The sequence below is a fragment of the Elgaria multicarinata genome, chromosome 3 (assembly GCF_023053635.1).
Source record: "Elgaria multicarinata webbii isolate HBS135686 ecotype San Diego chromosome 3, rElgMul1.1.pri, whole genome shotgun sequence".
Taxonomy (NCBI): domain Eukaryota; kingdom Metazoa; phylum Chordata; class Lepidosauria; order Squamata; family Anguidae; genus Elgaria; species Elgaria multicarinata.
This window is the reverse complement of record NC_086173.1, coordinates 40,646,803-40,671,246: the sequence shown is the minus strand read 5'-3', so window position 1 is coordinate 40,671,246 and position 24,444 is coordinate 40,646,803. Positions and strand designations below refer to the sequence as shown.

At 43.6% G+C, this 24,444-nt stretch overlaps 1 protein-coding gene across 1 annotated transcript in view; it reads left to right on the top strand.

Annotated features, from left to right (window-relative positions):
* Nucleotides 1–322: 322 nt before the first annotated feature.
* Nucleotides 323–24,444, top strand: part of WIPI1 (WD repeat domain, phosphoinositide interacting 1) — a 48,005-nt gene continuing 23,883 nt past the window's right edge. Inside the window, exons 1-4 of the mRNA XM_063120036.1 lie at nt 323–492; nt 7,515–7,597; nt 13,665–13,834; nt 17,704–17,800. Coding sequence (XP_062976106.1) covers nt 425–492; nt 7,515–7,597; nt 13,665–13,834; nt 17,704–17,800 — 418 coding nt within the window. The 5' untranslated portion in view covers nt 323–424. The remainder of the gene's footprint in view (nt 493–7,514; nt 7,598–13,664; nt 13,835–17,703; nt 17,801–24,444) is intronic.

The following is a 24,444-nucleotide window of genomic DNA, read 5'->3' as shown; positions in this document are numbered from 1 at the left end:
AGACCTCCGGGCCCACCTGCCGCCCACTGCTGTCACCATTCCAGTCTGATGCAACCACCACAACACAACCACGTGGCCCCCATCAGCTGTTTCCCGCTCCTTGGCCAATGGCTGCCAGCCCTGTTGGCGTCGTGGGCGCGGCTTGAGAGGCTCGGCTGTTGATCGTGGCCGAAGGCTCGAACCCAGCCGACGTGAGGGGCGGGGCGAAGAGGCCCGTTCGAATCCCCGCCGCCCAATCGGAGAGCTCGACGAGGGCAGGTGGCTCCGCCCTCAGGCCGGTGCTGGCTATGAGACTTGTTGTTGCTGCTGTTTTGGTCCGGAACCGGGGAGTTGTGACGGCGGGGGAAACTAAGGCCGGCGGGGAGGCACCGAACCCCGGGGAGGGGGCGAACTCGAGGCCGGGGATTCGGCGCTATCGTAGTCCATGGAGGCCGCCGGCGGAGATGGGGAGCCTGAGGCGCTGAGCTGTTTCTCCTACAACCAGGACTGCACGTACGTAAGGGGGGGCAGCCCGTGCCTCACCCCTTCTCCGCCTTCTGGGAAGAAAGCGCCCAGCCCAGGGATGAATCCCGTCCAGACGGTCCCAGGCAGGAGGGGACCGCGTTGGGGGAGGAAGAGGAAGAGAAAGCGGGCAGGAATGTGTCATGGAAAACGAAGGCGCCCGGGCTGGAGATGGGGCGGGGTGGTGGGCCATCCCGAAGGCTGTAAACAAAATGAACTGGCCACCAGTTTGGATTGCCAGATCTGTAGAAGGCTTCAAGCTATTCGAGATGTTAGTGTTTTGGGGCAGGCTGTTGTTGCGTGGTGCGTTACAATCAGGGCTGAATGCGGCTTGTACCATAAGGCAGCCTTCCTAGACCTGCTGCCCTCCCAACATCCCCTGGCCAGGTTGGGGAAGGCTGCTGTAGGAAGTTAATGTGTGGCCAGTATGCTTTCTCCTATCCCCCACCCTTCCTGTAGTATACAGAATTTAACTTAGCCCTTCGGGCTAACCTTATTTAGCCTTTCCTTCTATATGAGTTCGCCTTCCACCAGCTTATGAATAGGTTGGTATTTCCAGAAATCTGAGGCTGCCAAACTCAAAGGCCCTTGCGTTTCCCTTTCATTACTGAACAGCTTCAGATGTTGGCCACAGTGCCCTGTGACGACGCTCTGTGTTCTTCTTCTTCTCTCCTGCCCTGTGGTTGCCTTTTCTAGCTTATCCTGTGAACCAAATGTCAAGGAAAGGAAAGCCTTGTTTAGCAGGAAATGCTATCATGGTGTGTTCACAGGTTAATTGCTAAGTGTGGTTTTAGTTGACCCACTTCTTAAAAAATCTAACTGGAAAGATGCCCACAGAACAGCAATGGTAATGGACTCCTCTTGGATGAAGGAAGTTTTAAATGAAGATATTGCTTCATTTTAAACGCAATTATTTTGTATTTCATTATTTTATAATGCAAAGCAGGTAATGCATTTTATAAATAAAAGAAATAATAACATGAATTTACAATCCCTTCTTCAGAGCTGAATCTGTGTTTCTGTTACTGACAGGGCACACAAACTTGTAGGGTCACATCACGCAATACAATGGATACGGGTACATGATAAAGCTTTCACCCTAGAATGTGAGGTGACTGCATATCCTTCAGAAACAAGTTGTGGGACTGACTCAGCTTTCTGTAAAAAATAAAATAAGACAAAAAACAACATCAAAAGCAGCTGCTACTTTGAACATTACAGGTCAGGAATCCTTACATATAAAGCTTTAAGATATGCTTGATTTTACTGTAATATAAGAAGCAGCCCTTGGCATTGCTGAAATTCGAAGTGATGCAATTTGGAGTTCTGTACTACTAATCTTACTATGAATTATTTTGCTATATTCCTCTGATGCAGGGTTTGTTATGGCTTGTTCCTCAGAGCACTTTTGCATATCCAAGAGGCTTCTCTTAAAGTTCTGTTAACCTTGCAACCATATAAAAATGAGTTTCAAGTCCTCATGGTTACAGAGATGAGTTTGAATCTCAGATGGCAAGCAGTACTAAAGGATCAAAATGAGTGAAGGCAATTAAATACATGCTCATTCATTCCCCCTCCTCCCATCTCATATTTCTCAGGTTATATATTTCAAGGGTTAAAGGTGGCAGTTTCTAACTAAGTATGTTGTTAAATAAACTCCACCAATTGCAGTTTGACACTGAACAAGTTATAAAATTATATGCTCATCATATTATGTGCAGTTAAGGCGCATAATAAGCCACCTGTCTCCAATATACTTGCAGTGTAGTTCTTAGTACTGAGCAAGGTGCTATAAACCCTATGAAATTGGGCATTATCTGAGAAATTATGTGGAAGAAGATATACCTGTGATCTGATCTCATATGGGTGGGTGGGGGAAAGCAGCATCTGAGCCAGAAATATATGAATCTGAGTGTGAACAGGAAATATCTGATTCTTGCAGCTGAGCTAAGGGCAAAAAGGGCACTTAATGAAGTCAGTAGGGAGCTGATTAAAGCGAACCTGTTGATGTCTAATTGGTCTATGAAACTTACCATACAGCATGATGAATGCAAATTTGTTTAAAATATAACATGGCACATTCTGGGTTCAGTTGCTAGAATGATCAGGAGATATTCTTATTTCATAATTGGTAAGTAAGCGCCAGATAATTTTTCGCTTCCTCAGATACTCTGTAAATATTTTTTTTTGGAAAAGAATATTAATCATGGGCAAATTAAGAGAGCAATGTGGTCCCTAGAAAGCATCTGGGATACCATGGGATGCTGCAGATCTCCTGCCTTGTGCCTGTAGAACTACAAGTATGGAGGAGATCTGATCATGGATTTCCCGTCACCCATCTGCTCCCAACCACGTGGAAATCTGCTCTTCTGTGAGGTAAATGGGGTGGGTAGGGAGGAGAGGCCAGGATATGCAGTGTTCTATGGCCTCTTCAGTCCCCTCCCCACCCACTGAGAGCTAAGGCTTTTTATATTTTTAACTGAGGCAAAATTGCCTCCAACCTCCTCTTGCCAGCATAGCATAGGATAGGCAGAGGGGTCTGGAGTTTTAGCACTCTGTCTATCAGAAGGACAACCAATAGGATGGCACCCTAAGGTTAGTACAAATTCATGGTTTGATTTAGCACAGGTGAATGAGGGAAAACCAAAGAAAAGGAATTGCCTTGTTGGATCAAAGGTCCATGAGCCCTGTGGTCTGGTAAATGTATCTCTGGAACCTCGCAAATAGTAGGCCCTAGTGAAGATAGCCACTCCCTATTCCTCTCCAGCACCAGGTATTCATACACACGTTTATTGTGAGCATGGAGGCTCAGAAAAGACAAACATCTGAACATAGGAGGCTGCCTTATACTGAGTTAGACCAGTGGTCCATCTAAGTCAGTGTTGTCTACACTAGCAGGCAGTGGCTCGCCAGGGTTTCAGAGAGTGGTCTTTCCCAGCTGTACCAGGGAGATGCGAGGGATTGGGATTGGGGCCTTTTGCAGGTGCTCTGCTGTTGAGCTGCTTTTCTAAAGCAGAACAAAACATAAATTTAGCTGTTTCAATAACTTCCAGGTAAACTATTAATGGGAGTGCTATCCTCTGAAGGTTGAGGGGGCGGGAGATTCTTTCTCCTTGGCTCGAGGACACTACAGCTGTGTTTCTCCACAAACAATGAGCCTCCTTTTTGCCCATCTGGCTCCCAGATGTGCCTGCTTTGAGGCCAAGGGTGAATTAGGGTCCTGTAAATTGGGCTGGCCTTCTGCGTTTTGAATCTTTAGAATATGTTCCTCATTGGACGGAGCAACCCAGTAAGAAAATTTTATATTGTTGCAGTTTTCTGACTTATTGTTAGCAGATCGAGTGTTACTCCTTTGCCACAGAATAGATATGAGAATCCAAAGTGTGGCTGCTACAGCTGTTGATCCCTTATATGTCACACTTGATTTCCACAGAATTTTACCATTTTTATTGGGTTTGCCCTCTCAGCAATAACATAAGCTAGGTCGCTATTATTCACATTGCATAGATAGTGAAGTGATTTTCTCAATGCTATTTGATGCTCAGTTCATTGCCTTTGAACTGAGTTACCCCACTCCAAAGCTGTACCACAGCTTCAAGATTACTGCTATGATTTAACTCCTTTTTTCTTTCTTTTTTTGTATGAGCTAAGTATTGTATCATTGGGGTGCCCAGTCTCTAACAAGAGGGTTTACAATGGATATAGGCTGACGTGGTCATGAATTTTTAGATTGTAGGTGTGAATGGGACAAGGAAGCATCAGTAGCTGGCAAGGCTAGAGAGTCGGAGGGCGGGAATTTGCGGGCAAGGCTAGAGAGTCGGGAAAGGCTTTTCTGAAGTGGATTTTGTGTGTGGGAAATTTAAGGAGGAAAGTGCTTCAAAAATAGGAGATTGTTCAGGCATGAAATAAAAGCCAAGCAGAAAGCACAGATGAGCAAGCTTTATCTTGCCCCAGGTCTTGTCCAAATGTTGATGGTCTTGTTTCCATATTTTGAACATCAGTAAATGAATGTTAGGCTGTGGCATAGCCAGCTATGATCTTCCACACAGTCTGTTGGTCTAAGGAAACTTCTGTCATGGATGCAGAAGTCAAACTAGGTTCAGTTCTGTAAAGTTCTGAACTTCAGCTACTAATATAACTGTTGCTGACTCTACAGTCCTTCATGGGAGCTGGCTACTCAGAGCAGAAGTGTGTGTTTAGGAGTACTGTACATCTTGGGCTGTGCAAGATCGTTGTACAACAATACTGTTTTATACTTTGAATGTTTTTAATTTTTGTGAACCGCCCAGAGAGCTCTGGCTATTGGGCGGTATAGAAATGTAATAAATAAATAAATAAATAAAACTTTACACTGAAAGTAAAAGCCCGTGTTTCTGAATTGTCCCCACCGTATCCCCCACCTGCTGTACTTAAAACAGTAGCTTGTTGGGGAGAAGGCTTAGCCAGGGCTCTTTACTCCTGATATGCTGGCTTTCCATGGTCAAGCTGTTCTGGATGTGAGAAAACATTTAGGCAAACAATGCATTATCTGCAGTCTAAAATGCTACAGTCCAAGAAAGGCCCTAATGCATGAGATTTCTGTAGTTTAGATCTGGTTTTTGTACTTTTCACTCAAACAAATAGCCTCCATATAAATGCTGAACTGGGGTGATGAAGAACCTGAACTTGGGTTATACTCAGGTTTCTTGGATGGGTCTTGTAGAGGGTGAATGATGAGGCAAACCCACCAAAATGAATAAATGATGCTCAGATTAGTTCTTGGGAATACTCGTGGCTGCATCTTTCGCAATATACCCGGTGTTGTCAGTATTTGGCAGCCTCCCTTGTTATGACATTTTAGACCTGTATCTGACTGGATGTGTTCCGTGACACTTAAGGACCATTGCAGTGTTTCATTCTGTCTTGTTTCATATTTCCTGCTTTACAGGTTTGCTTCTTTTGTTTTATATCCGGTTTATGTCTGGGAGGTTGGCAGGTTGCTTAGTACTCTATAACAATGGCATTCTTATCCTAGTGGAAATGTTTGCCTGAGGTTTAGGTTGCTGATCTATTAAAAAGATTCAGGCCCCATTTACTGGGCAAGTACATGTTTACTTTAAGGAGTGAAGCTACTTTAACAGCCACCTCTGTCTACAGTGTGAACAGGCAGGTCCATGGATTTGTTTTATTTATTTATAAAGTTGGGTAGTATCTAATGGTGTCCTTCCGCCAGCAGAACAGACACTGCTAGTGAATTGAATTTCCCCTTGACCCTACAGCACCCACATATTGACCCTGTTCAGACGGCAAGCTAAACCATGGTAGTTAAGCATTTTGAGCTAAACATTATGGCTTAGCGTGTCATGTGAACCATGATTTAGTGTGTCGTGTGAACCATTCCTATCCATGGTGGCTACATAACCATGGTTTAAACCTGCTCACTAACCATTTGCTGCAAAAAGGTTAGCAGCCTAACCATGGCTTAGCGTGTTGTCTGAATAGGCCCTCTGTAGGGTCCAGGGCTGTCTCTTCTTTATTCTGTACATCTCTGTATGCACAGGTGATGCATAAATAAAAGCAGGAATATTCTCTCTTATACTATGGCAATGAATACACAAGGCAATGAATAAAAAGGGTCTCTTGTATTCTGCAGTTGTACCCAACTACATAATTTGGTATTGTGTGCCAAATTCAGCATCTTGAGCCCTTTTTATTTTTCTTGCCTCTTTTCAGCTGTTACATCCGCAAATACTGGCTTTGCAACATAAGGACAATTCCTGGTAAAATCTCTGATGCCAGGCAGGGCTCTGGGTGGGTCTTCCAGTGGTGAAGAGCTGCAGCTTCAGTCACCAGCTCCCCTCCACCAAGAAAAGCAGAATGACATTCTGCAAAGGCCCCTTCCATGGCTGGGACAAGGCTGATACTTTAGTTGAAGTGGGAAGGGTTATCTTTTGTGTTTTGGAACTTGTAAGATTTGTTTTTCTCCTTAAAGCTCTTTAAATGATGGCTCCTGCCTAAAGCAGGTGGCCTAGAAATCTATATAAACAATATGTGGCTGAGACGTGTAATATTTGCCTGCCTCTTCGTTGTCCCAATCTGCCTCCTTAAGTAGGGATGCCAGGAGGTTTTCAGTCAAATTCTCTTCTCTCTCTCCCCCCCCCCCCACCCAAATTCCAGTCCTTATTGCCACTGGCAAACTCTTTGAATTGCTTACCCCTCAGCCCTCCGTTTTCTACATGTTCTTGGTTAGCTTCTCCTTGCAACATCCCCTTGAGTACTTGCCCATCTGGGTCACTGCTGGCTTCTCGTGGCCTAGACACTGCCGTTATTTTCCCTCAAGTCCTTCGTAGGCTCCATCCCTTTAGTCCAGTAGTATTATTGAACCTCTTTCTGCCCAAGAGCTCAACTCAATTTCAGGGAAGCTTTCAGGGTCCATATTGCAGTGGTGAGCAGCGCCAAAGTTGAATGGGTGAGGCCAAAACTACCCACATATTTTAACTTAAAGCTCCTATTACCATTAACTAAGCCTTAGGAGTAGCATTTCAACCCATTTAGAATGTGGGAAAAACAGTACAGAAGCCAGGAAACCACCAAATGACCAGTGCTCAGGAGAAAAGGGCCGGGGGGTGGGGAAGGAGGAGGAGGCATGTCCATCTGGGCCTCGTGTTCTGCATCCTTACTTTATCCTGACAAATAAGATTCTCAGGTCTGTAACCTTAGCCACTTGTTTGAATGAGTTCTCTAACCTGTTGGGATCTTCCCTATCCCTGCTCTCAACTGCATTGGGTCCAATCTTTCTATCGCCAAGTAACCTTGTCCAACCTCCAGCTGAATTAACGTAACATATATTTCATTACATCCCACCTTTGATTCCGTAGCGCTCACAGTGGCGTACATAGGATTCCCTGGTGGTCACTCCAATCCTTTGCAAGCTCAGTTTTGGCCTTCGAAAACAACAACTCCTTTAGTAGTACTTGGTGTGGAATGTAGTTGACCGGGCACATCGTTAATGTCTATGTTGTCGTCTTCTGCAGTTCCCTGGCTATTGGAACCAAAACTGGATACAGACTTTTTTCCTTGAGTTCCGTGGAGCAGCTGGATCAAGTCCATGAAAGCAGTAAGTCCGTTCTGTTTTGATACAGCAAAATATTGGCTGACGACAGGCTTTATTCTGCATTACAACACTTTAATCTGCCTCAAAGGAGCAATTCCATTTTATCTTTCCTGCAAGAAAGCAGATGGCATCTCTTGGCTGCGGCCTTGCTTGTATTCAAACTGTGCTAGATGCAGACGAGTTAAAGGGACAGTTGCGTACAAAGAAAACCAATCATAAAACAATGCTGGAAACTCTCTTATTTGTGACACCAATATGAATCTGCAGTAAGCTTGAGTACATTTGCGGTAGCAGTTCAGTGCCTGTCAGAAATGAGCTGGAGTAGATTAAATGCACATCTGTGTAATCTTCACTGAACTGTAGGGATCAAACCAGGATTTCCAAATATCCCAGAATTTTATCTACCTAGCAAATAGGCACGGTCACTCTTGGGAGAGTTGTGCATCGCTGTACATCAGGGGTGTGCAACCTGTGGCCCCACAATGCCTTAATTGCGGCTCCTGGTGGCTCTGATGCCCCCACTCCTGCTACATTCCCTTCCCCCATCGATTTCCTATCAATTGTACCATCGCTAAGTGATACGGATTGCTCTTTACAGTGAGGAAAGAACCCTCTGTATTGGGATCTGTGGGAGAAGGAATGGAAAACCGCCTGTATAACAATTCCTGTGGGGGTGGGGTGAAGAGCAGACGCTCCACTTCTTTCCTAAGCAGTAAGCAAAGAGCAATCTGTGTCAAGATCACTAGTGGGTGTCCACATGCATAGCTCCCGAGCCAACGTCACCTGCGGCCCTTGGGGCCATAAAGGTTGTGCACTCCCTTTCTCTTGGGGCAGAGAAAGGGAGAACTTAACAGACGGCTGGAGTGTAAAGCCATGACCGTTTGTTCCTAAAGGCAGCCCCAAGTGATCTAGAATGGCCTAAGTATGTGCAGACCCAGAGTGGGTGCATTTGGATGTAATGCTGAATCAGCCTTCCCTAATCTGGCACCCTCCAGATGTGTTGGACTACAACTCCCATTGTCCCCAGCCATTACTGGTGAATGGTGTGATGGATGATGTAGTTCAATAGACATGGAGGGCACCAGGTTGGGGAAGGCTGCACTAAACCAGTTTAGTAATATGAGAGTGAGGCTAGCTCCCCCCCCCCCCCCCCCCCGCTGCCACCCTGTACTCATGTACTCCCCTCGCTACCTCTGGTTGTGACCACAAGGACGATATTGGATGCTTCCATTTTAAATTTGCTACAGTTTAGGGTGTTTCCCAAAGCCAGGCAAATTGTGGTTTATCCTCTATGGTTAGTGAAAACAAGCTAGCGTCATAAACCGTGGTTTGGACTTTCCTCTAACAATAGTTAAAACTAATCACTGTTTGTATTGATTTCGATGACATGAGATTGCAAGCAGGTTTTAATCCAAAATGGAAGCAAAAGCTTTCAAACTTCCCTATGGCAACACCAGAGTATGGGGCAACAGCAGACCTTGAGTCCAGAGGGGGCCAGGCTCGCAGCACTAAACTAGCCTTGTGTCTGGAACAGCCCAAAGTGATCTTAATGAGGGGCCTTTTAAATGCTAGCCTAGCCATGTGAGAACTGTGTTTCCATGAGTAGCTTCCATGCAGCTCATGATCAGCTATTGTGTGACTGAACTAATATTTAAATTATTAATTTAATTTAAAATAATTAAAATATTAAAATAATTTAAATTATTAAATGATCCAACTAAGAGTCCAAGGGTTGATCATAGGGTTCTTTCCCATGTTGAATACTAGTTCCATGGTCAAGATACTGATGATTTCCCACCTCATCCCGTTTAGTTCCTCTCAGAAGTGCAGGCAGGAGCAGGTGGCCAGATACAAAATACGTTGCTGAAGCATCAGAGCCATTTGTAAACTGTATTAACATATAAACATTTTAAGTATGCATATTTCATGAACATTTAATATAAACATATTTATAAATTTTACATATTTATAAACTGGGTGAGCTACTGGTGATCTTTTCTTTTGTTTTGGAGTGCCGTATCAGAGCTGTGCACTAACACTGTGTACTTTGGGGGTTTTTGCTCCCCTGACTTAACTGGTAAATTGAGCTCTCTGTAAGTATCAGGTTTCATTGAAGTCCTTGAGCCTTGCTAATCCTCCAAGTACTGCATGGTACAAATCTGGGCTGTTTTCAGACCGCCGGTTATTTATTATTTATTTATTTACTATCTTTCTATACCGCCCAATAGGCAAAACTCTCTGGGCGGTTCACTTAGGCATGTTTATAGACTAGTTAGCATTTTTGTGATGATACTGTTGTGCAGTGTCCTTCACTGCGAGGCCCAAGGGCTGTTGGTGGCTCCCAGTCATTTCAAGTGCAGCTCTCCATATTATCTCTCATTCGTGCACTCACTCTCCTGCTCTCTTTTTGCAGTAGGGGCTCACTCTCAGGAGGGCCTCTCTAGCTCTTCCTTGTTTGTTTTAGTGGTGGGCTGGCTGATATGATCTGGGCTTTGGGTGTTGGGAGTCTGGAGACCTGCCGCTTATCAACTGTGGGGAGGGAAGGAGAGAATACAGGAGCAATAAGCCAATTAGCTGTGGTGGAGGAGGAGGAGCCCAAGAGGGAAAGAGCAATGGGGTTGGCTAGCTGCAGTGATGCATTGTGGAGGGGAAATTGAATGAGAGGGAGAGAGTGCAATCCTAGAATAGTAGAGTTGGAAAAGGCCTATAAAGCCATCGAGTCCAACGCCCTGCTCAATACAGGAATCCACCTTAAGGCATCCCTGCAGATGGTTGTCCAGATGCCTCTTGAAGGCCTCTAATGTGGGAGAGCCCACAACCTCCCTAGGTAATTGGTTCCATTGTCATACCGCTCTAACAGTCAGGAAGTTTTTCCTGATGTCCATCTGGAATCTGGCGTCCTGCAACTTGAGCCCATTAGTCCATGTCCTGCACTCTGGGATGATCGATTGCGCTGGGTGATGTTGCAGCATTAAGCAGAACGCGCTCTCAGTGTTGAGAAAAATCATCCCAATCCAGGGGCCAGGTGAGCCTGTCAGAATTTGCCTGCCAAGTGAATTGATAACTGACTGCTGAAAGATCCCAAGTGGTGGCAAAACCTAGAGCCAAAATGGCTCCTGCTTGAAAAATAGGGAAGATCACTGCTATAGTATCACAGAGTGTAAGGGCTCAAGAGCAGCTTCTTGCTAAGGCACCACTTCCTTGAAAATCTTCAAAGAAGGACATTCCACTGCCTTCTCAGCAGGCTTCCTCTAATGTTAAAAAGCTTAGAAAAGGACACCTTCCTTCTCTTTACCCCAAGTTTAACCATTCTGTGACTCTTGCCCATTGCTTCTTATCCTATCCTTAGCTTGAGTCCCCTTATTAGTGGCAGTAGTCATGATCAAGCCAAAGCGAAGCTGAGTCCCTATGATTGCTGAGGGACAATGGAAGTTATAGTCCAGCAACATCTGGAGGGCCACAGGTTCCCCCTGCCTGGTTTAAGTGATCAAGATTTATTCATTTATTTCTTTATTAATTACATTTCTATACCACCCAATAGCTGGAGCTCTCTGGGCAGTTCACAGCATAAGAACCAATTGATGTTGGAGTGACTTACAAATGGAGCAAGTCGGTTTCTCTTTCTCTGTTTCAAAATTGTCCTCATTTCCTTGCTTAATTTTTCTTTCTCAACGCTCATAATTTCTGTGAAGTCACGGGAAGGAGTGGAGCAATGATATTGCTTCCAGGCTTACTGGAAATTACACTCCTGTTAGCAACCTAAAATGGCCTTGTCCCTGAATGCTGCAGAACCACATTCTTTTTGAAGAGTTCATAACTTCATGGCTGGTTTGGGGTTTCAAATATAGGGTGGGGGGATATCTTTTATAAGCTGTTAGAAATGCTTAAACCAAGATGAAGTGTCCTAAAAAAAGACAGATTGGTTTTTCGCTGCCATGATATGCTTGCCTGTCCTTCATCATGGTTGTCATCAGTACCATTTCACGTTAGAGATATTTTAACAAAGGCTTTAAATTTGTCTGTCTTCCTGTCATGTAACTTAGAAATGCAAAGCTACACACTTGTCAGCCAAGCACAGTTTTAAAAACATGTGAACTGCGTGTTCTTAGGTAACATGCTGTGACCAAATTGTAACAATGTTGTTCAAAACACCCTGACCTGCCAGTGTATGATGAGCCACAAATCACTTAAACCCTAAACTGTGGCTTATCTTATTACCTATGGTCAGTGGAAACAAGCAAGCTTCATAAATTATGGTTGGAAGTTGCTTGATTTCTACTAACCATAGTTAAGATTAACCACAGTTTTTCGAGATTCAGATGATACGGGAAATTGGCATTAAAAGTTTTTGAGTTGTGGCTGTGCCAGAGGAGAAAAAGGTGGGAGCACATTCTGCACATAAACTATGGTTTTGCGTTACATCTGAACCATACCTTTATGATCACAGAGGAAGCCAAGGAATATATCTGCAAAAGGTTGCCGATAGAAATAATAACGTCAGGTATGGAATGCTTCTTCTAGGCAAAACCCTTCAAGTTGATTGTTGTGGGTATCTTGCTTAGGCTTTCAGCAGTAGTCAATGGAAGCTGCCAGCAGGGGCCAATCCTGCAAGGGACAGAAATAGATTTCATGTAGAAGCCAACGTGTTGCAGCCTCCACGTGGCTCCCGAAGAATGATAAAATTTTATTAGCGGACCTCTCTTTTGTGCCATATAGAGTATTTCTGCCATCAATGTTTCCCATATGAGGGGAAGCTCCTATTGTAGTAGATAACTTCAGACAAGATAATTACAACTGGGTTAGTGGACATGATCCCATTGTTCAAAGTCTGTGCAAGAGACCTATTTGCATATTGAAATTCCTTTTATAGCGCTCTCCAGCATATGCCTCTTGCACTAGCTGCCAAATATGGAAACAACTTTGAATGTCCTCCCTCTGCCTGCAATTGTAAAAAGCAGTGTGTTGGCTCATGTAAGTGAGATGTGCTGGAAGCAGCTGCGAGGGGAAATAGCCGGGTGCAAGCTGACTTTGGGATTGTGGCCAGTAAGAGGACTTTTATCACCTTATACTTCCTGTGTAAACTGACCTGGAAATGTTCCCCTTTTCTCCAGTTTCAGTTTTGGCCTTTCCTCAGGAAGACCAGGTCATCCGCTCCAACTGAGGCTGTCAAACAGAGAATAGATAGCTGATGTACATTTTGTCACTTTCCTCTGGAAGCTTCCTGCTTCACAGAGCCTTCTGTCTCCAGGGGATTGTTTTATTTCATCAGCTGGCTGTATGTACTTCAAGCTCCCTCTCTTTTCATTGGTGTGTATGTTCCATGACTAAGAGGAACACACCTCCTCCCCATTAGCAGCAGAACTAGCTTTCTGTGTTAGCAGTCGATAGATACTATAGGAAGAAGCTGATGTCAAGTCCTTTTGGCGATGAGCCATTAACCCCTGCCTGCTATGGCCTGGTGCCCAGCACTGCACATGGCCTATGTGTGTGAAGCTCTGCCAAGTAAGGCTAAGGCGGTGTTGATGATCCGTCATTTTTCTGTTTTGATTGGCACAAGAAGGAGGAGGAAGCCATGTTGGTCAGAAGAGAATTCCCAAAATCCATACAGTGTAATACGTTTTATTAGGCCAACCCAAAGATTATAAAGCTTTTGAGATTGCCAGATCTCTTCATCAGGCAAGATGTTACAAAAAGCTGGTTTGCGAGGTGTCGGTGCATGTATGTGTGCAAAGGCTGACTGGATATTCTAGTCAGGATGTCTGTATAGTCAGAGCCTTAAGAAAATATGACGGAGGAGGGTTTGCAGGCGTTGTGATTGGGCTCTGTGATAATTTCAGGTTTCAGTGCCCCTAGCCACCGGGAAGGAGAAAATAGCAGACAATTGGTGATCCTTCATTTTTGAAAATATAAAATCCAGCTGTTAACTCAAAACTGTCTCCATCCTGGGCGAATTGGATAGGTTCCTTGATTGGTGGAAAACAAAAATCAAGATCAGCTAAGTAATCTTTATGTTAATGAAACTGGAGATAAATTCTGCTCTTTCTTTTGTTCCTTCCTTCTCCCTACCCAGATGAAATCCCGGATGTTTACATTGTAGAGCGCCTCTTCTCCAGCAGCCTGGTGGTGGTGGTGAGTCGGTCGAAGCCTCGGCAGATGAATGTTTACCATTTCAAAAAAGGGACAGAAATCTGTAATTACAGTTATTCTAGCGATATTCTCTCCATCCGTCTCAACCGGCAGGTAAGGAACTGGGGGCTTCGCTCCCTCCCAAGATGTAAAGGTGTTTGACCTGAATTGTCTTGCTCGCATTGGTTAGACATCAGTCTTGCTACATCACCTTTGGAAGAGCTAAGCTTCCTGTGCTGCAAGTAGCCATCCAGATATTTTTTATGGAGTTTGCAAAGCTAGAACAAAGTATGTCCGTGGGGATATCATTGTCCCTATTAACATTCACATCTGCTGAAAACCAAAGGCAAACTTCTGGCATGGGAATGAACAGCCTCACTCCAATTGCAACCTTTCAAAGTATCAGAATTTGGCAGAATTGTGTTGGCGCTTCATTTAGTTTTCGTATATGGTAGCCTCATCAGATCTCTTGGGAAATCAGAATAGCCTTCATCCAGCATGAGTCCAGTCCTTAATAGTTAAAAACTCGCCCAAATTATGAACATCCTTATCAAAGTTTTTTATAAGAGCAGAGCTTTTGTGCTGTTGTTTTTATGCATTGGACGCTCTAGTGGAAAATCTGAGTTTTGAAAGAGAAGAATCTTTTTAATTTGAACCGCTGAGGTACTTGGGTTCCAGAATAGTTATTAGTTACACATGTTGGCAAAACTAGATTTTGGTTTCCAGCTGGTGAAAGGGCATGCCTGGTTAGAAGGAGAACTCAAAGGCTGAAATGTGAATATACCTTCTTCCTTTAGAGCCGAGATCCTGCTGCTTATCCCTGTTGGATTGCTTCTCGGGCACTGGTTCTAGACAATGAAGTCCTTGGCTTTTTGACATAAATCTGGGCCTCATCCAGATACTTCTAAATTGAGGGATTGAGTCCTGTTTTAGTGCTCTGTGTGTGTATGTCCCAAGAAAAGCCCGCATGTGCAGGGTGCTGACACCAAATTCAGAAGGTTGTGCAGTGCAGCATTTTTCTTAAAAATTGTATCAGACCAAAAATCTCCCTAAACTAGTATTCTGGGTGCTTCCAGTTTGATAGGTCTTCGTGCTAAGAGTTTAACCCAAAACAAGAAAGGCTCCATAGAATTGCAGCAGCTATGCTGAGACAAAGGCTAGAGGGCTCATCTTAGAAAGAAGATGGTTATGAGGAGATATGGTAATGATCAGTAGAATTATACTATCTCACAAGAACTATTGTGAGAAATTCCTGGAGGCGAAGACTATCAATGGCTACTAGCCCTGATGGTTGTGTGCTACCTCCAGTATTCGAGGCAGTAAACCTGCATGCATCAGTTGCTGGGGAATATGGGTGGGAGGTTGCTGTTGCACCATGTCCTGCTTGTTCATCCCTGGCCGATGGCTGGTTGGCCATTGTGTGAACAGAGTGCTGGGCTAGATGGACCCTTGGTCTGATCCAGCACAGCACTTCTTATGTTCTTATTGGGATTTTTTTAAAAAAGGCTAACTAATGGCAGGCTTTAAAAGACAAAGCAGGCATTTCTTACCTGAGGAACTTATTCTCATAGGAAGTTGCGAAAACTATGTAATTGCACTTCTGATTTAAAAGAATCCATGGCTGTCAGTACAAATGGCATGGGAATACCCTTTTTCATGGATCAGCTTCATGTGAACACTTTTTTGTTATCCTAGGATTTAGTCCGAGGCACTGGAAAATGCTAGAGAGATGTTGTTTGGAAGTCATTACTGAAATGACTCAGCGTGACCACTCTTGTTCTGTTTTGAATGCCATGGATTGAAAGAATAGAAGATTCTCTTGTTCTAAAATCTATTATGGTTTCAAAATAGTGGAAGCTATCTCTGATATATATATATATATATATATATATATATATATATATATATATATGGATTTTTAGTATTTATAACTCAATGCCTGTGCTTAGGTTCTTATTAAAAGGCAGGTGGCCTTTTTTGAGAGCCTGAGACCTCAGAGCTACAGGTCCAACACTGGATGGATTTTGGGTGCTTCATTTTTCTCTCTCTGCTTCTTTTATCACCTGCTACATAAACAATTCTTTCAGGGCTGAGCTGCCATTTTCATCAACAAAAGCTTGATTAGCCAACAACAAGCTTAGACTATTGTCTTTAGGATAAAGACAATAGTTTAGGCTTGTTGTTGGCTAATCAGTTTAGAATAGTTGCCAAATTCTCCAGCAGCTTGTCAGAGATGACGTCTTGCTGCTGTTTCATACAAAGCTGTGTGATCAAAGAAAAATGGCCTTTGTGTTTGAGAACATTGGTTATAAATGGCTTTTTCCTGAAGTCCCCTGGCTTCCTTTCTTTTATTCAGTGGCTGTGCAATGCAATCTTATACATGGCTACTTGGAAGTAAGACCCATTGATTCCAATGGGGTTTACTCCAGGGAAGTGAGTATAGTATTGCACCCTTACTAAATGGTAGTCCGAGCTGCTAGAAGTGTGAATGGCCTCACTCCACACTCTGGCCAGTCCAATAATTGTTAATATTGTATGGATTATCCTAGCAGCTGGAAGAATATGGCAGCTAAACCACTTCATGTTTTTTTGTGTCCACCGATATGTGCTCCAAGTATGTCTTCAGTCTTGCTGCGCAAGGATTGGAATGTTATTTTGCACTTCCCTTCTCTGAGCAGTTGAGAGGTTCAGGGGAGTCTTTATAGGATTTCTTGTCTTTGGGGTAGACAGCATTAGAGTATTTGTAGTCATCTATTTTATACATGGATCAGGTTGAACAGATGTTCTGGCAAGTGAAGCAAGAAGTACAAGAGATGTGAAAGTCATATACCAGTGTCACTTCAACACGCTCCCTGTTCTCTAAATCTTAACAAAGCCTGCATCTAGAAAAATGGAAGCTGTTTCTCCCAAAACTGAGACCTGCTTTATATATTATGAGGGGAAACATTTATTTTCTCCCACACAGTAACACATGGTAGAGACTGTATCACTATCAGCAGCAGCCTTGAATGCCAATTTCTGATTGAAAGGTGGGGAAAAGAAAGTGTCATTTCTAGAGCGCTTGATGTGTGAGGTGCTGCATCAAGGTTGTATCTACCTCCTGTTTTGAAATACCAAATAGTATGTTTTTAGCGCATAGGATAGGATTAAATGTTAAAAACATAACGTGTAAGTAAGGTCTGTTTTTTCCCTTACTGAAGTTTTACTTCTTTCACCTTTGTGAGTGGGCGTGAGTTCAAGGGAATGCAATGCAGGCAGGTCTTCCAGGCAGGTTGTTCCTTAGCTGCTGGGATACACCACTGTTTTACAATGGGAAATTATGGAAACAAATTGGTAGGTGGGAACCTTGGAGAAATCTGCAGCGGATTCAAATGAGTTCAGATTTCTATGAATCCAACCTGCGGATTCCACAGCGGACCGACTCAAGTGCATTCCACTAACTCGTGGACCTTTTTCCCCCACATTTGTAGTGAATTTGCACCAATGCACACTTGTGCTAATCCACATTAGTTAATGTGAATCAGCGCTAATCTACATTAACTAATGTGGATTTGCGCAAGAGCACATTACATTCTGATTTAAAGTAATTCCAATTCCATCAATGAGCAGATGATGGAACAACAACACCTGGCAATCCATGAAACGTGGATGGAACGTATTTAACAAAATCTGACAACCTTAGTAAAGATCATGTGACAGATCACCCTCTACTGCTTGGTTTTCATATCTTTACATAGTAGCTTATTCCAGCAATTAGGATGACCTTTCCAGGCCAAACCTACCTGAAATGATCTGGAGGGGTCATTTCTTTTATTTATTTCCATTTGGTGCATGACGTCGGATGCGTTTTCTCCCAGCGAACAGTTTTGAGTTTGAGCTAGCCCGTGAACCTCCCCAGTGCAATTGGTATGTCCTGATGGGCTCCTGGAATGTTTAGGGCCTTTCCTGTTCTTAAACACCAATCTGTGTTTTTGTTCTTGCAGAGACTGATAGTTTGCTTGGAAGAATCTATTTATATTCATAACATTAAGGACATGAAGCTTCTGAAGACAATCCCGGACATCCCTCTGAACACAACAGGTAAGGGAATAAGCACGGCTAGCAGAGAAAGGTTGAGAGGGATGCTCTTGACTCAGGAAGTCTGGAAGCTCATTAGAGGGATTATACAAAGAGAAGGAAGCTTTCCTTGGCCCCTATTTCAACGCAATGCTGTGTCGAAGTCCCTCTGGATACATACGTTCATTCAACGGAAAGTCTTGTGTTTTAAAATACCCGAAGGAAGGTGTTTATGTAGTTTTCTGCTTCTAGGTGTTGCTTCGCACTTCTATTTCTTCAACTTAGTAATGAACTGACAGGCAACCAGGGGAATTATCCTGGGGCAAGAGGACCTTCAATGAGCAGCTTTCTTCATGCTATGGTTGTTTAGGAGTAGCTAAAAAATAAGTGTCTTTTCCTGTGACTATTTGACATGACCCTTTGAAGTGAACAAGCCCTTCTTTAATCAGCTGAAGGAGAGTGTCTTCCCCCACCCCGCCGCTTTCTTCCTTCCTTCAGGCATTATGGCAGATGGCTGTAAGTGGGTGCTCAATTAGGCTGTAGCTTCAGGCCCATTCTGTCCCCAAGGAAAGGTAATAGAATCTCTGTCAGTGGTTGTCTTATCTGTGCTAAGAAATCTGGCATCCCCCCCTCTCTCCCTCTCTCTCCCCTCCATCTTCAGCACAACCAGCAGTTCTCTGCCCCTCACCCTGCTGCAGGTGAAACTGCTAGTCCTTCTGCCCCTGTTCCTCTGCTTTTCTTCCTCGTGCCTTAACCAACTGGTTGTTTGATGCCTTCACCAGGCCAGGGTGGTTAAGCTTCTCCCCACCTCCATCAGCAGCAGAGGGGATAAATGTTGCTGCCGCTACCCTGCTGCCTTCACGGAGAGGAGAAGAGTCAAGGGGTGGTTCTAGACAGACGGCGCCTTGTGGTAGCAATCGAAAGGCACGGTGCAGCTTCCTCATCTTTTCCTCAACTGATTTTATGTGGAAAGGAGAGATGAAGTGGTGGACAAACACAGGAAGGTTACATGTGCAAGGTTACAAGTGGACCTGACCCGACCCCCCCCCCCCTAAAATTCTGTGAATGAATCTGGGCAATTGGGGGATAAAAGCCTCACCTGGAAGCACCCACAGAGAAGACTTCACCAGCGTCTAGTACTTGCAGTTCTGCAAACCTTTCTCTGTCCAAGACTAATCAGAGTGAGGAAAGGAGAAGATTCCCAGCATCCTTGAGGCCACATTCTGCACTGAATCTTTCAGCCACCCTCCAAAGCTTTTTACCTTTCAGTCTAGGTACCATATTGAGGTATCTTCTTGTTTTTGGTTTGAAAGGTCCCCTTTCTGCTTTTTTCCCTTTTAAGAGAGTGCAGCAGTACTTCTGTGTTGGGCTTGCCCACATATTTGTGGTGTTATGTCATCGTGCATCATTGCCCACACCACTGTGATAGTTGCAATAAGCATCACATTTTTAAAAGTGAGCAACTTGGGCTGAGACGTTTCCCTCCCTTCATTTCCCATGCAGTCCAAATACTTTATTTAATTATTTTAAAATTGCAAGACTTATGCATTTAGTTATTATTTATTTATTTATTTAGAATATTTATATACCGCTCCCCATTGAAAAATTTCGGAGCGGTGTACATTTCATAAAATGAAAATAAAAACAGAATAAAACAGTTAAAACAAAATTTAAAAGAAGCAAAAACAGAAATCCAAGGCTGCATATTAAAGAAAGGCTTCTTGGAATAAAGATGTTTTCAGGAGGCGCCGAAAGGAGTACAAGGTCAGAGCCTGCCTGACCTTCCAGAGGCAGGGAATTCCACAGGAGGGGCGCCACCATGCTGAAGGCTCTTCCCCTGGTGGATTTCAGTCGGAGGATGGATCTATGTGGAACCACCAGGAGCAGGCCCTCGGATGACCTCAGTGACCGGGCAGGTTGGTAAGGGAGAAGGTGCTCTCTCAGGTATCCTGGTCCCAAGTTGTTTAGGGCTTTGTACACAAGTACAAGAACCTTAAACCTGGCCTGGTAGCGAATAGGCAGCCAGTGCATTTCCCTCAGCAGAGGAGTTATATTTGGCACTCCCCCCCCAATTAATAGGGCTTTTGTGCTCTATTTGGGCACGCTGGCTTTTCACATGTCCACATTGTAGCTGTATGAGAATCTGGAAAACCTGATATGCCAGTCGCAAAAGTGCAAGATGGAGAATGTGTAAATGGATTGTCCATTGGATCTGGAGTATTATACTGTTTCCAAACATTAAAGAATAGAATGTCTCTCTTCATCCTTAGCGCATAGGGCATAAATACCCTTTATACTCCATGGATGGGTGCCTAATTGGGGGTGATGAGGATGAGGTATAAGGCTGTATTAGGCTCTGCTTTTAATAGACTGAGGCAGCTATCCTAAGCTTACTTAAAAGTAAGTTCAGTGGGATATACTTCTGAATAAATAGGGTTAGGATTTGGCTATACCTAATCTGTTTATATGGTCTAGTCCAGCCTTCTTCAATATGGTGTCTTCCACATGTGTTGGGACTGCAACTTTCATAATTCCCAGCCAGGATGGCCTATGAATGAGGATTATGGGAATTGTAATCAAACACGTTTTGAGGCCATCAGGTTGGGGAAGACTGGAGTACACCATTATGAGAAAATAGCGCTGCATTTAAGAGTCCATGGAGAAAATGTAGCCTACGACTGAAAGGGGATTATGTCAGTCCTAATTCTGGCTGCTTTGACCTACAGAGCAGCTCAGTGTAGCGAATCAGAATGCTCTTTAGAGCTACTAGGGTAGCGCTACCATTTTAGTGGAGCTACTTCTTTAGAGCTACTCAGATGTTTGGGAAGCATGTTGCTGCTAAGGAGGCCTTTGGCCTGATTTAAGCATGAATCTTGCCCCTGGCATCTTGATTAAGCTGGGCCATCTAGTGTGCAGCATTAGCATGGTAGAAATCTGTGGCCAAGATGAAGCAACCCGTCAGTAAGATGCCAACGTGTGAAGTGCCACATGGTCTAAGTTCTTCATGTGCATTTTGTGTCACATTTAAATTGGGCTGCCGTACCATTTGTTAACCACCTCTGGAGCTGCTCTGTATTGAGTTGTTAAATTGGCCTTGGGGAAGGAACAGCTAGACAGAATTTTGTGTTCTTTCTCAGAGACATTAGCTAGACTTGAATTAAGAACATCAAAACAACAAGTTGGATGGGTTTAAGTAAATCAAACTAAATAACATTTTACTCAGTAAATGCAGGAGTAAAAATACTCAAAGCTTATAGTCGTAACTTTGCCTGCGGGTGGAAGTAATGAGATCCCTTCCTACAAAAGTTCTTCCATTTAAATGTCTTGATTCAGAGACATACTTAGCACTTTTTTCTTTTTCTTTTTGGCAATGGCAGAAGCTGTACATAATCTCTGCCAACGAAAGAAATTCAAAGTCTTCAGTATGATTATCTTGAATTTTGTGTGAAGAAAATCCAGCTCCTGCAATCAGAATAAATTGTACAAGTCATTTGCATAACATATTTTCTTATCCTGAATGTTTGATTGCAGTTTTGAGATGAAGTTTTTCAAAGTATTTGAATTTTATTTAGCAATGGAAGAGACTGTGGAGGAGAGTTGGAACAAGGAAAGAATAGCCAGAGGTACATAAGAAACAGCCTCATAACGGGTCAGGCTATTTGTCCTTCAAGGCCAGTACTGTCTTCTTTGTCTGGGTTTGGACAACATGTAGTGGTGCACGTAGTTGTCATATTACATATTCACCCCCTGCTTGTAGGCTGTTGTGTCAGGCAAACCTGGTGAGCGTGGGTTATGTGAGGGTTCAACAACCTTTGTATAATTCTAAAACAGACCATGTGTTACACAACAGTTATTTGTTTGAATGTCATATAACCCATGCTTGCATGGTTCATATGACACAACAACCCCTGAGTGGGGGGTTCCATATACGAGATGATGGCTGCACATGCTGCAGCCTCACCATGGGTTAAAATAACCCACAGTGGGTTGTTGTCTTGGGCGAACCAGCCCACTGACTGGGTGTGGTTCTCTATGGTCTCAGATCGAGGTCTTTCTCATCTTCTAGGTGTGGCACAAATTGCTCCTTGGGACACTGAAACTCACTCTTAACCAGCAGAAATTCTGTTGTAGGTTCTTCCTAATGCCCTTAATCCCTACTGGATGCTGAGACAGAGTGCACTTATCTGGGAGTAAGTGTCACTGAATTTAAAGGGAGGGCTTCCTTCTGAGTAGACATTGTCAAAGATAAAAATCCACTTTGGTTGTAAGGCTGCTTTGTTTTATTTAGCGTAATACAGTTGTATGAAGAGAGTCCTACAGACAAAGAACTTTTCAACTGGCAGTGTGAAAAGCAGGTATACTTATGCATAGTAGCATCTTAACCAATGAGCAGTTAGTAAAGTTCTAAAGCAAAACAAAGACAGATCAAAGAAAACTTCTTCTATCTTATCAACAGACGGCCCATAACTCTTCTGGCAATGTCAGATTGACCTGGATGGTCAGTCTTCCTTATCAAGCTAGCTTGTTTGTCTTCTCCTATATCAAGAGGTCTTGACAGCTAGAAATTCCACTTAAGCATTTCCTTGCTGATATAACAGTTTTAGCATTACAGCACATTCAGGCACATACATTATTCCAATCCCATCATGCAGTTCTCTTGCAACAACCAAACTACATACGGAGACCTCTATACAGAGCAGGTACATCAAGTCTTTTGGCCTTGTTTTCTCAGCATATATCAGATTGCTCTCTTAGACGTTCCTCAACATATTTTTGCACACTTTTTCCCCAGGACCTTGAACTTTAAATACATAAAGTGAGGGTCTTAGTGCTTGATCATACACCCAGCCAGGGACCCAGTACATGTGGTGGAAGAGCAGGCAGACAAGCCCTCCGCACTTGCACATGAGGTAATGTGTAATTCAAGCATTACGCACATGTAGCCATACTGTCTAGGCCCAAGATGTTCTCCTTTCTCAGGAAGAGGAGGGAGAAGGCCTCTATGAACTGGGCCTGTGTGTTTTGTGGCACATTATGTGTTAATTCATAGTCCCAGTGCACATATGTGGAGTGGGACATTTATTTATTTATTTATTTATTACATTTTTATACCGCCCAATAGCCAAAGCTCTCTGGGAGGTTCACAAAAATTAAAACCACAATAAAACAACCAACAGGTTAAAAGCACAAATACTAAATACAACATAAAAACCATTTGTTGTGCCTGCTGTTCCATATGAGTTGTATTTTCAGCTACCAATCATTCCGAACCTTGCTCTAGACCAGGTGTATATAACTGAAAGTTCCCTCTCAAGGTTGCCTGGTCATTCTGTATCCTGGCAGAGAGACTCCCCGAACCCAAGGTTGTAGTCATCACTTTTAAAAGCCCCTGATCTGCTTCACTGCATAGTTACTAGCCCCCACCCAACCACCCCAGTGCTGTTTAACCTCAGCAGTTACTAAATGTACCATTTTGTTTCATCACCTCCAGCAGCCTTAGCCAAGGCATTTCAGGAGAAGTCTGAACACAGTTTGAGTCTCAGCTAAGTTGGACAAAAAGCCACAGGGGAGAGGAAATGGCAACAGTGCTACTCTCCCCTCCCCTTTTTCTGGCGGCTTTTCCTCAAACACTTCGCTTTCAGCAGGTTGCTCTTTTGTACTTCACCCCAAACTCAATCAGCTTGAGAACTAAGGTGCCCCACTTTGAATAGCCCATTTTATCCTTACAGCAACCCTGAGAGGTAAGTTAGGCTGAGAGATGGTTACTGGCTCAGGTCACCCAGTGGAGTGGGGATTTGAACCTGGATCTCCTCAGTACTAAGAAGACCAGTAGCTAGAGAAGATCAGATTCTGAGTAGCCCAGATTAGTGAATATGTTTTTTTCCTAGTGCCTTGCTAGGAAAGCAGCCAACGTGGGGCTTCTTGATGAGCAGGATTTGGCTTCCTATTTCGCCATATAAGGTGTGCCGAAGAAAGTGGGTCCTTTCTCAGTGCTTCTAGTCTTGACTCAGTGGCACAGTTCACAAGCAGCAAATGTATGCCTTTGTTGGTTCCTTAGGAAGCCACTCTTTGACCTAGTTCAGGCTCTTAACAGATGGCCTCTTGCTGTAGATTAAGCCCATTGAAAAGCTTTGGATATGATTAAATTATATTTTTTAAAATCCTCCGCTACAACTCGCAATGGCATAAACATCCAGTGGCCTGGGCTTTAAACCTTATGTGAACTCCAATTTTGTTTCAGAATTATTGGCAGAAGTGAATGATGCTCACTGAAAAGGCTCCCGCATGATCAAACCCTTTCTCATTTCTATTTTTGCGGAGCTCTGCGACGATGTCTATAGGCCAATCCTAACTATTTTTACTTGGAACTAAAAGCCATTTGATTTCATTGGGATTAGCCCTAAGTCAGCCTGTTTTAAAATGGCATCCTGATCCTGTGTGTGCTTACTCAGAAGTAAGTCCATTGAGTTCAGTAGTGCGAAGAAGGCTAGAAGTGGCAGGAGGTAAGTGGGAAGTAGACAACGTCGTGAAAAGGACCCACGAAAATCCGTGAGTGCCCAGTAACGAGTGTGCAATAAAATGCTTGTCTGATGGAACTCTTAGAAACATAAATAGGGAAATCAGAAGCGGCACTGAGAAAATAAGGCTATAATAGCCTTGCTCCTCTA